At 41.0% G+C, this 12538-nt stretch overlaps 1 protein-coding gene across 2 annotated transcripts in view; it reads left to right on the top strand.

The window, feature by feature from the left end:
- Positions 1 to 12268, top strand: part of jag2b (jagged canonical Notch ligand 2b) — a 38195-nt gene extending 25927 nt beyond the window's left edge. Inside the window, exons 9-25 of one of the 2 annotated variants that reach the window (XM_026318824.1) lie at positions 847 to 960; positions 1406 to 1452; positions 1548 to 1721; positions 3739 to 3901; positions 3995 to 4156; positions 4453 to 4566; positions 4757 to 4870; positions 5085 to 5198; positions 5493 to 5609; positions 5782 to 5809; positions 6335 to 6420; positions 7503 to 7616; positions 7782 to 7897; positions 8376 to 8627; positions 8727 to 8858; positions 8980 to 9130; positions 9245 to 12268. In XM_026318824.1, coding sequence (XP_026174609.1) covers positions 847 to 960; positions 1406 to 1452; positions 1548 to 1721; positions 3739 to 3901; positions 3995 to 4156; positions 4453 to 4566; positions 4757 to 4870; positions 5085 to 5198; positions 5493 to 5609; positions 5782 to 5809; positions 6335 to 6420; positions 7503 to 7616; positions 7782 to 7897; positions 8376 to 8627; positions 8727 to 8858; positions 8980 to 9130; positions 9245 to 9765 — 2519 coding nt within the window. In that variant the 3' untranslated portion in view covers positions 9766 to 12268. The remainder of the gene's footprint in view (positions 1 to 846; positions 961 to 1405; positions 1453 to 1547; positions 1722 to 3738; positions 3902 to 3994; positions 4157 to 4452; positions 4567 to 4756; positions 4871 to 5084; positions 5199 to 5492; positions 5610 to 5781; positions 5810 to 6334; positions 6421 to 7502; positions 7617 to 7781; positions 7898 to 8375; positions 8628 to 8726; positions 8859 to 8979; positions 9131 to 9244) is intronic. The other variant, XM_026318825.1, reaches the window with a different exon arrangement.
- Positions 12269 to 12538: the final 270 nt, after the last annotated feature.

Genomic DNA, 12538 nt, shown 5'->3' with positions numbered 1-12538 from the left:
ACAAAGCAAATTTTCTGTGGGTGGGCAAGGTCCACTGGTTTTCCTACCAGTCCCTGTTTACTGCACACGGTGATTATTATTAAACCATATTATATTCAGCTGCACTGATGTCACTGTCAATTGAATGTTTGGATTTGAGTTGACACATGTGAAGACATAACCGTGTGCCCAGTAACATGCAAAGTGTTTTTTTTTTTTTTGGTTTTTTGTTTTTTTTTTAACAATCATTTTCTAGATGAAATAATTCATCAGAAATGCAAAAGATGAAGTTATGCATTACTGATTTGACTCATCTTAGATGAGTTAAAGACTCACAAAGGCCTTTGCTAAACACACTGGATCCTGTATCCTATCTAATGACATCTTCCTCTGCCCACATTTGTATTGTAACTGCCCAGGTTTCCTTGTATTCCCTAAGCCCCAACAAAGCTAAACTAGACAGGGTTATTTTTTCGTATTTGACATCCACATCCTCAGAAGATGCTGAACAGCTGTCTTAATTGGGCTGAGTAAAAACCCTGATTCCAACAGTTATTAAAGTGTAAAATTGGTGGAATGCCCTTTTGAAATGCTATTTAAAAACCCATACAAGTAGACAGATTGGCTTTTTGTCACATTTAACCAATGAAGTTTTAGAGAAAAAGGTTTTTAGTAACATGGCTATCACTTTATCATCTTCCTGCGAGGTCATTTAATTCTGCAGTACTGATGGTGCTACTTCTGTAATTTGGTGTTGGTGACATCAGATTCGTTACTTGGATTTCTGGTAACCTTTTTTTTTTCTCCCCTTTCCTTGGTTTGCTTCATTTGATGGATCTGGTCTCCTTCTACCTTCTGCCTTCACAGATACAAATGAGTGTACTGGAAAACCCTGTGTGAACGCTTACTCTTGTAAAAACTTGATTGGTGGATATCACTGCGACTGCTTTCAGGGCTGGTCTGGACAAAACTGTGACATCAGTCAGTATTTACTTCTCAAAGTTACTTCTAAATTTCTATCTTTCGCTAGCGCCATCTTCCCCTGGCTGCTCTTAACTGGCTGCTCTCACTTCCTGGACACACAACATAGGTGTGGATAGGCGTCACTCACTTTACCACATGTGGTAACCTGTTCCTTTCTCATCTTGGTAAATGGAAGCTACAGCTTTGTGATTATGACTGAACTTGCACGCCCAGTTCCTGTCTCTGGTTCCAATGCATGCCCTGTTAGAATCTACAAGGATTATTTGGCACTTTCCTGGCTTAACTAGAAATTTCTTTTCCAGACTTTGACTAAATTTGTGCACATTTTTTCATTTCAGCTAATAATCAATCGATGACACATGGCCCAAGAATTAAATCCTGTATGAAACAATGTTCTTCGTACTGTTTTATGGTCAAATGTAATGTTTCATATCTTCTTCAGACATCAGTGGTTGCCATGGTCAGTGCCAGAATGGAGCAACATGCAAGGTATGGATAAGTTAATTTTCATCTTGTGTGAATTTATACATGCTAGATGCACAAGCTTGACTCATTTCTGTTTTGTTTTTGTTTTTTTTTTTCAGGAGGGTCCGAAGGGTTACCACTGTCAGTGTCCTCCAGGTTTTGTGGGAACACACTGTGAAATGCAGAGAAATACATGTGACAGCAGGCCATGCCAGAACGGCGGCCACTGCCACACAGTGTTGGATGGCTTTGTGTGTGAATGCCCATCAGAGTTTGCTGGACAACTGTGTGAGGTGAGTTACACTGCCTGTAAAATATACATACATTAACTTTCAATAAAACTGCATGAGCCCTTACAGTCACCTGAGGCAGCTGTCAACTGCAGACTCTCCACTGTAAGTTGTGTAACACCTGTATATTGTCAACCCCAGGTTTCATTGCACTCCTCTGTTGTACTTTCATATTTCCGTCTCTGCTGCAGCCTTTTGTATTTGAAGTGTGCGTTTGAGGCAAATGTAGGTTAGCAGTGAGGAAACCGACACTTCACTACATCTCTCGGGGACTGAATGGAGGACATTGCTGGTCAGGAGCCAATCCTGATTTAGCATCTCTACTATAAATATGAGCCTGTCTGAATGAGGTGACGCTGGATTTCTGCCTGCATACTACAGAGCTCTGATGCCTGCTGTGGCACAGTGTACATTCCTGCCCTGTAGGACCAAACTACAATTCCTCCAGCATCATATTTGACCTAATATCTACTCAGGTTGATCAAAGTTTGCTTGTGTTATGTTGTGTTTTGCCCATTTCTAATCTGATGCATGTCCAGAAGAACTTGATTCGCAGTGGATAATCTTTAAGATACAATGTGCTGTTTTATTTAACCTGCAATGCGTTGGGTAGAAGACAAGTGATATACTTTTAAATTATCCAAACAGTCATCAAAAGTGATTGACCACAAGTAAATTGTGAAGTTACCTCATTTCTCTACCTGTCTGTGCTATAATAGAATGTGCTGCCCTCAAACTCAGTCCTCTGACCACACACATGCAAAAAAGTACAGAAAAAATGTATCTGGCCCTGACACTTAGGGTAAAATAAACCAATTACTAAAATAAACTGTGTGTGACCACAGACTACACCACCCTGTTGCCCTACTCTGTTCTCCCTTGTTCACCACCTTAAATGGCAAAAGGGTGCAACACAGTTTATGCACAGTAGGCTTCTGTTTACATAAACTTAGAGATTTTCACTCCAACCTCTGTATTGGAGCAAGTAGAAATGGCAAAAGATGTCAGTGTGGCCTTTGCGTCATGATAGTATGACAGATGATTTATCTTTATTATATTCAGTGTGTTTCTGCATGGACCAGTCAATGTTTGTTCTCATAATGGGTTGTTTTTCTCATGCCTGCTCAGTTTCTTAATCTTTCTCTTTTGTCAGACTTGTCTCAGAGTAATCTTCCAAGATTAACCAGGGCACAGATATAAAACCAAAAGCACAAATCACCTTGATGAGCTTAGGGAAAGTTTCTGAGGCCGACTTTGCTCATCCGCTTACCTTCAGTTTTTGTTTGCCATTCACTGAACAACAGCAATGGCTTGAGCCAGGTTAAGCTACTCACCAACACAGCTCTCCTTCCTTCATGTGGTTTCACTTGCTTGATTGTCATAATTATCACCAAGAAACTATTTTAAGTAAAGGGACGTTTGGTTAATGTGACAGTAGCAGCCTGTAAGTTATAGATGCAGGCTTGTGACCAAACGTCATCTCAGATCACTTGAATGTTGGGAAACTATCTCACCTGTTGCATATTAAGTTCGTACTCCTAGCTGTTTCAGTGGAGCGGCTCAGTGGCAAGAGAGCTGTAGTTGTTAGTAAACAACTGTATAGTGTGATAGTTATGAAAAGTTTAAATGGCAAATTAGGTTACAACTACTTTTACTAGATAATTGTAAACAGAAGGTTTACTTTGCTGTTTAACTTACTTAGTCAAACCTAAATCAGTAGATTTCAGTCAACTCCTGATTAGGAATGTCTTTGTCTTTAACTGCTGTTAACTGCTTACTTACAGTGTCTGTAGTTGAATGCTAGGGTTATCATAGCAGTGTGTTTGTTGTAGTTTTGTTTTTGCTGAAAATGGCTGTGAAAACCAAAAGAATGAGCTGAAAGATGCTAAAGGTCTGACACTGGTGGACTCTAGAGTTGGGAGCTAAATGTGTGATAAAATATCTTGATTTGCGCAGCTTTAATTCTTTAAGTTAATTTTCAGTTGTAAATGTAGTGTTTTTATCTAATCGATTTCCCTAGATCCCTAGCTCGTCCATGTCAGACCCTTGTGATCCAAACCCCTGTGAGAATGAGGCCACGTGTCACAGCATGGACCAGGACTTCTACTGCGCATGTCCTGAAGGCTACGAGGGAAAAACCTGTGAACAGCTCAAGGAAATCTGCAGAACCCCGCCTTGTCAAGGTGACTGGAGCCATCTGCTTTAATGTAGCATGACGCAGACTATTGTATGCCACATGAGCAGTGAATTTCAACTATGTTTTTATTTCCCCACAGTGATTGACAGCTGCACTGTTGCTGTAGCGACCAATGACTCATCTGGAGTGCGGCACATCTCCTCCAATGTCTGCGGTCCACGTGGACGCTGCGTTAGCCAGCCAACGGGCAACTTCACCTGCATCTGTGATCCAGGTTTCAGTGGCATCTACTGTCATGAGAGTATGTGGAAACTCTTACTTTGAAATTCATCAAATTAGACATTATTCCTATAGCTGGGATTAAAAAGCTGAAACAAATTTTAATCAACAAATGGAAAAGTTACCCAGTAAAACCGATCTGTTTATCCTTTTTGTTTCTTTTAGTCTCTGCTATTAAGTACTTACAAGTAGTTTGAAAAATATTTGATAAATGGTTTATAACACAATAAAATGGTAAAAGTTTTGCCAAAAATCAAACCTCTTGTAACTAAGAGTAGTGTTGCTGAAAAGTTTAACTTTTCCCACCTTCTATTTCAGACATTAATGACTGCATCAGTAACCCCTGCAGAAACGGAGGGACCTGCATTGATGGAGTGAACTCTTTTCAATGCTTCTGTCCTGACGGCTGGGAGGGTCGACTCTGCGAGCTCAGTGAGTTCCTCGCCCTCCAGTATGATTCACAGCATTAACTGTTCGTCCTTTGAACGAGTCTTTGCACCATTTAATAAAAGGCATGCTTAAAAAAAGTCTGCTTATAGACTTTCTGCTTGCCGTCTTAGAGATCTGTTTGTGCTAAATAAGACAGTTTTGCCAAATCATGTAAATCTTCCTTTTCTGTCAGATGTCAACGAGTGCAAACACAACCCCTGTAAAAATGGGGGACGCTGCGTTGACCTGGTGAATGACTTCTACTGCGAGTGTGCCAACAATTGGAAGGGCAAGACCTGCCATTCCCGTGAGTTATGTCAAAGTTGGTGGTAATGTGTGTGTTTATGTTCGTAGCCTTCAGCTCCACTATGCTGTACATCTTTATGTTGTAACAACTAAAACATAATTTCAACAAAGAGTTACCCTTCCTTGCTGATGCTGTGTAGGCTCTGTAATAGCAGAAGACTGTCTCTGTATTTGGGGGTTTGTACAGTATGTGACCTCAGTATTTCTTGGCTTAGGTGAGAGCCAGTGTGACCCAACCACCTGCAGTAATGGAGGAACCTGCTATGACCATGGAGATGCCTTCCGCTGTGCCTGCCCTCCTGGGTGGGGAGGAAACACATGCAACACAGGTGAGGGTTCGGGATAGTATATATTAAGGTTTGAGAAAATAAATGTTGATGTCACTTACAGCTTTGCTTTTGGAGTAGCAGAGTGTAATATACAGAAATCCCCCAAAAAACAGATAGTCTTTGTGCAAAATTTTAGTTGAAGGCCTAAAAAAAATAATAAAATTGTAGTTGCATGTTTTCCTGCAAAAGCATTAGGATCATCTCAGTTGGTTTATTGTGTGATCCATATGCTACTTTCATTTTTAAGTCTTATGCATGTCTGTGGTTTTGGGCTCACCCTGTCTCTTTCCACAGCCAAGAACAGCACATGTGCATCCAGTCCTTGTTCCAATGGTGGAACCTGTGTGGGAGGAGGAGACACCTTCAGCTGCATCTGCAAAGAGGGCTGGGAGGGCCCCACCTGTGGCCAAAGTCAGTTTTTCTGCATAGCTTTGCACATAATTGACATAGAAGTCCCCTTGCTTTCAGCTATAATGTACTTCTAATGTTCTGTTTTCCTCATGGAGAAAATTACTTGAAGTTATACAACTGTCACTGTAACAGCTCATTAATAAACACTTCTTTTGGTTCTTCTATTTAACAGATACAGATGACTGCAACCCTCATCCATGGTATGTACCCTCCCCATATTATATCTGTGTTTCCCTACCTTCCCTGCGCACACTTTACATATACCTCACATCACAGGCTGGAGGGGTGAAGGGCCATTAAAAGCAGTAGGAGTTTCCTTAAATCAAGGCTCAAAGGGGTATGGGGGCATGAGGAATGGGGGGAGAGTTCCATCTACCCCATAATGAATGCAGGTGGGGGGAAGTGGAGTGGTTGGGGGGAGCAGCGTACATGTCCATTCTTCCTGTGCGACCTGGTGGGGGGCTGGGTGTTGAAAAGGAATGGAAGAGGGGCATGATGAAGGGAGGGGAGGAGAGGGACTAGACACATATATTAGCATCTGAAAGGTGGCGGCTTTTATTGATAAGTTGAATTGAGCCCCCCCCCCCCCCCCCCACTCCATCCCTGCCACACACACACACATACAAACACACACACACACAAAAACGATGTGCTTTGTTGTAGCTGGAAAGGATGTGGCTCTTGTACGGCCTCATCTAATTGTATTTTATTCTTTTTTCTCTCAGTTACAATGGTGGTATCTGTGTGGACGGAGTCAACTGGTTTCGCTGTGAGTGTGCCCCTGGTTTTGCCGGACCAGACTGCCGAATCAGTGAGTTATTGGGTTACTGCTTTTTTTTTTATGTGGTGCAAACGTGCAAAACCCCAACTTAAAGCACATAGGAACCTGATGTGCATACATCACTTTATTCATCCGATGTAGTCATTGTAATGTAGTATGGTTCAGGGCATGGATAGATGGAGAGTGGAAGGAATGAAAGGAAAGGGGGGGATGAGGAGGCGAGATGGATACATTGACACCTAAATGTAAGACTGGGATGCCGCCCTCTCCCTTTCTCTTAGTCCTTTAACGCCTCAGGGGTCAGAGGTCATCCCTCCTCCATACTCACACAGTTATACAACACAGCACGGAAGACAAATTACCCAGTGACCCTGAAATTCTTTTTCTCTGTTCCTTTGTTTCGGCCGGATAGCATTCACCTTTTTAGTCAGGCTTATATTTGAGAGTTCTCATCTAGAGCATGTTCATGTGAAATTTGGATGACAATGGCCAAAGTTCCTGGTGATTTTGGGGGTAGGAACAATTGACATGGCCTTGAAAGAGCTTGTCAAATAACAGGTTGTGCACAAATTAGATTCTTTCATGAAATTAAAATTAGAAATTTAAAATGTACAGCTCTTCATTTTATTCAAGAACAAAATTGGATTGGGGTTTTTCCTGCACTGAAGGTTTTTGGCTGCTATTAAATCCCAAAAGGCCATACAATCAGCCTGAGGTGTTACAGGATCCCTGGTGAAATAGATCATAAGAAGAAATGAGACTTTCTTACCAAATTTTGTTTACTTTTGTAACTTTTTCAAATGTTATATCTTTCTCAACAAATACTGTTGAATGTGACTTTTTCAAGGCTCTAGAGAACGACTCAAACAGTACATATATAGAGTCTCAGACAATTATAGTCAGAGCAAGCTCACCAACTAGCTTTATAAGTAGCCACTATGCCACTAAGATTTTGTATAATGGAATATTTCACAAAGACATTGGGAAGATTTTTGCTTTGCCAGTTTCTGCTTGGGCTGTGTTTACTTTGCTATAAAAGGGACCCATGCCAAACAAAGCCTGGGTCCAGAGCCTGAGTCCATTCTAAATTTCACACTCTCTTCTCTTCACAGACATAAACGAGTGCCAGTCGTCACCCTGTGCCTATGGTGCCACATGTGTGGACGAGATCAATGGTTTCCGATGCATTTGTCCACTCGGTAGAACAGGAGCCCGATGCCAAGAGTGTAAATACATCCCTTTGCTCTGACGTGCTCATTTAGTTCATACTTTTTCATTCTATGTGGTAGTTGGTCCTCAACATTTGTTGTCAGTGATTCATCAATTCCTTCAGTCACTAATTACTACAGACCATCCTGCTGACACATTTAAACATGTCTGTCTTTGTGTAGTCATTGGTGTTGGGAAGACATGTCACTATGCTGGACTGCAGTTTCCGCACGGCAGCCGCTGGGAGGAGGAGTGCAACAGCTGCCACTGCATAAACGGCAAAGTGGACTGTACAAAGGTAATAGGGCACTTCTAGATGCACTGCAGGATACACTTGTTCCTGCTGAATGAAATCAGACTGCCACTGAATATAGCAACCTGAAAGTAGGGTCACATGTACAGTATAGGGCAAACATAATGTGTTCATTTAAATTTCCTGTAGTCTGTTTTATAGTATTTCATTCTGTTAAATGCAAAAATGGAATAAACACGTAACATGTATATCCACTGTAATCACAAGAAATAACACATCACAAAGTTTATGTTATGACTTCATGTTTGTTTAGACTTCACCTTGGGCTTTGAGAAACTGTGATGAAGAAGATTCTCTATTTTACCAACATCCAATAATGACTCAAATAGTCAAAAGAATAGTTGCAGCCCTAAAGCAGATGATAGCTAAAATTGGCTACTTATATTGGTTAATTCAACATGCAGAGCAAAATAATTTTTTTGTGGGGTGACTAAAGGTGTATGTTTTGAACCTGTGACATCAGGTGCTGTGTGGTCGCCGTCCCTGCCTGCTCAGTGCATCAGGCCAGAGACAGCAGTCCTGCCCAGCTGGACAAGAGTGTCTGGAGCACAGCTACTTCACGTGCTTCTCCCCTCCATGCCATCAGTGGGGGGTTTGTTCCATGGCTGGGCCCTCATCTCCACAACCAACCACCAATTGCCAGCCAAACAGCGAACATCTGGACAACAGCTGTGGCCGCATAACACTTGTCTTCAATAGAGACAAAGTACCACCGGTGAGTCACCTCTTAACATTTTATTTTTCTTGTTGTGTTCTTGATCGCATATTCTATTAGTTGTTTTTGTATTTGTTTATAATGTCTGTGTCTGTTCAGGGAACCACAGTGGAGAACATCTGCTTTGAGCTGAGGTATCTTCCCGACACACGAAATTTGGCAAAAGACCATGGCCTTCTCTTGCTCTGCGACCTCTCTCGTTCAAATCAGGATGCTGTAGAAGTAGCTATAGTAAGTTAATGAGCCAAGCTTTTTGATAACTTTGTGCACCATCCTATTCATAGCTTGTTGCTTAATGCAAACTTAATGGCTTTTGCCATTAATCCTGCATGTTCTCTGGTTTGCTTCTCAGTCTTTTCATCCAGAAGATCTACAGAACCACAGTCTGGTCCAGGAGGCAGCCAGCACCATAGTGGGCACCTTGTCCAAGAGGCACAATAGCACTGTGATGTTGGCGATCATTGAGGTCAAAGTGGAAACAAAGGTCATGCCTTCCTCAGTGGGTGAGTAATGATTAACTAAGGTGTCCCAAACTAAGGTGGCCTTTCAATCCTGGTTAATCCATCGATTTCTTTGTAGTTGTCTTCAGTGTCTTTTCTTCATCTCTATGTCAACAGATTACCTGGTGCCTATAATATGTGGGGTCTTCTGCTTGCTCTGCCTCTTCTGCATCATTGTATGCATTTGGTGGACGCGCAAACGGAGAAAAGAGCGTGAGAGGGGCACACGATCAGCTGCAGACGACAACGTGAACAACCAGTGGGAGCCGCTCCGGCTTGTGGTGGGACGTCAGCAGCAGCAACAGCTGAAAGAAAGCAACAGGGAGGCCGAGCAGGAGCGCAAAAAGCTCATGGGCCCCTCCTATCGGACGTGTGATGATGATGAGGAGGAGGAGACCGAAGGTGAGCTTGAGCTCGAGGAGGAGTGTGGTGGAGCAGAGGCAGGAAAGCAGCCAGTTTATAAGTACTCTAAGACTGCAGTGCAGTCCAGTGGGGCAGTAATCTGTACCCTGCAGAGCTCAAGTTCACCCCTCAAAGCACCCCACCGGACCCCAGGCTACAGCTCCAAAGACAACCGCTGGAAAAATGTCAGTGCTGTCTTGACTGGTCAGAAAGATCTCAGAGACCATTGTGTATAAGATATTTAAACCGGACTCGCAATGTGGAAGCGAGAGAAGCTGCAATGCAGCAGCTATTCTTATTTTCAGACTACTTTTGGAAAAAAAAAAAAAAAACAGGCTTTGAGTTTTGATAAGCCACTCTTTATGTTGTTTTCATGGTTTCACCACTGTCGCCTGGGATGATTTTTCATATCAGGAGGCTAGAGCACAGTGAACATTCTTTTTTGCTTCAATTCATTTATTTTCCTTTATGTACAGATGGAGCTGCGATGTAACAATTATTCAGGAGGAAAAAAGCTTTCTGCAATTTGTGTTTTTGGAGTTGTACCATTTAAGAAAAAATGAGTCATTGAAAAGGAGAAAACAAAATATATACATATATATATTTTTTTTTTTTTTTTTTGCTGTTTACAAATGAGATGATTATGTTGAACTGTCAGCAGGCTCCTGTTCAGTATATGGGGGGAGGGGGGTATCATTAAAGAGATAGTAAAGGAAGGGTTTAGGGGGAAGTGGACTCTTGCAGCCACAATAAATGAGGAAACCCTGCCTTTGCTCTTTCCAGTCTTGCCAGCCTTACCAAAACACTTGGCCTGGAGGGGAGAGGGGACAGAAACCCCAGTGCCTACTATGTGGCCTTCCATTTGTTTTTCTCCTGTCTCTCAGTTGTCTTGGCTGAAAGCTCTGCTTGAAGACTTTTTGCAGTATTTGAGTTGGTAGCAAGTGCCTTTCTAAGAGCCACCCTGATGCTCAAAGTCGCGCTGCCCAGTTTGACCTCCTTGTTCTCAAATCTCAAAGGGACATAAGTGTACACTTAGAGAGTTAAAATTCACAGCAACGCCATTCAAGGTATTTGATCAAAACAGAACATTCTGTACATATGTGTAAATACTAAAGGAGTCGCTGTGTATATTTGAAATAAGTAACTTAAAGACAAGTCACACATTTTTATTATTGTTATTTTTATTTTTTTTTACAATGCCATTCCTTTTATTTATGCCAGTCAAAATAGGCAGTTTTTATAACATAAATCATATCCAGAGTCCTACAGAACCTTTACAATGAGGTACCAGCTATGAAGGAATTTCTGAAGGGTTTAGAAATGGTTTATCATGAGCAGGCACTTCTTCACAACCTGTCCACAGCCACAGTTGTGACTTTTAGTGTGTTTTAGTTACACTAAGTTAATCAGTGATGCTTTTGAAATGTAACATCATGCACTTGACAGAAAACAACCATTATCAGGCCAAAATATTACTAATTCACGCTCTTAATTTTTCTAACTCCATAGCAAAATTAACTGCATCTGTTTGTTTTGGTCAACAGTACTTTGGCAATGTAAATCAATCAGTCTAGATAAATCTAGTTCTGTTGTGCTTTTTCCTACTGAAGGGAAACCATCATTCACAGTATCAGAAAGATGTGATTAATCTTAGTATTTCATATTTGTATCACCAAATGGGGAAACTGCTCACTATAGACCAAAACTTTGAAGCAAGTTGCTCTTATAGCCACTTCTCCAGGGCTGTGACAGCAGGTGCTCTCTCAGTGACGGATAATGGAAAATGCCTATTGTTACATGACAAATATGGGTGTGGCCAGTAGTGCAATTTCTTAATCTGTCTTAGTCTTTTGGGAGCACACCAGGCGTCATTCTCTTCATTATCTATCCTAATCATTACTTAACCTTTTAGACTTCAGTCATTTTTAACTTGCTTTCTATGAAAGAAGTAAGTTTTTGAATTTGGTTGAAACATTTCAGCAGTTTTCGGCAGACAGTGTTTAAAAGCCATCAACATTAGACCGTTTCTAAACCCATCACAAAGCCTTTTGTTTCAGGTGCCTTCATGTAATGAGTAAAGCTTTATTTGTGTAACCAGTGGTCATCTTTTTATGTTGTCAGTTTGTTTTCACTATTAAGGAAAGTAACTCTTTAAAAACATTGTGTGGTGTATTGCGGCGTGTTTTGTTCGCCTGAGTAAAGTGCTCTCCTTGTCTCACATTGCTGTTATGGAGATTTCTAGAATAAAACACTGATGGAGGATTAAAAAAAAATAAAAAATATATTAAAAAAAAAAAAAAAAGCAGTCCACCATGACTCTCTGGAGTGTCATGAATGTGGATGTCAATAGGTCAAATGTGGATTTCATGCATCGGCTTCATGTTTGGTTTAAAGGCTTTAAAGAAGGGAACAATATTTACAGATGCAGAATTTTTTTTTTGCTACCATGCAGATGTTTTTTTTTTAGTTACCAACTCAGTTCAAAATGACAGTTTCATCCCTTTTCATATCATGTCACTGTCTCAAAACACCATTGTATTTTCTGTAAATGAGACACAGCAAAATAAAGAATTAAAGATGCATCATAGCTGGTGTTAAAAGCTGAATATGCATATTGTATACAGTTTATTCTACAAAGGACATAATTTTGTACAAAGCAAAAAGGTTTCCATTCTTTTAGTGAATGTTTGTTCTAAATAATCATCCCAGTTATTTATTAAAGCCATTTTGACACATCTTGATCATGTTTGTAATATTTGGTTTGTAGTACAGAACCTTTTGTAGAAGGTCCACTTACTGGAGCTCGATACCATAGCATCAACTTGACAAAAGTGAGCTCCCAAGTGAATTTAGCTCCACTCAGCTTAATAGTCTCTATATTTGTTCACACATCAAAACAGCTCAAGATTTACTTTCCACCTCTATTGCCATTTACACAAGAATAACAGTCTCCTGAAACCCTGCATCATTTGCCCTTGCCCTTGTCTGTGTGGGCTGATATATCGATCC

Source organism: Mastacembelus armatus, chromosome 24 (assembly GCF_900324485.2).
Source record: "Mastacembelus armatus chromosome 24, fMasArm1.2, whole genome shotgun sequence".
Classification (NCBI taxonomy): Eukaryota; Metazoa; Chordata; class Actinopteri; order Synbranchiformes; family Mastacembelidae; genus Mastacembelus; species Mastacembelus armatus.
The sequence above is the reverse complement of the archived record's forward strand: the minus strand, read 5'-3'. Positions and strand labels throughout refer to the sequence as shown.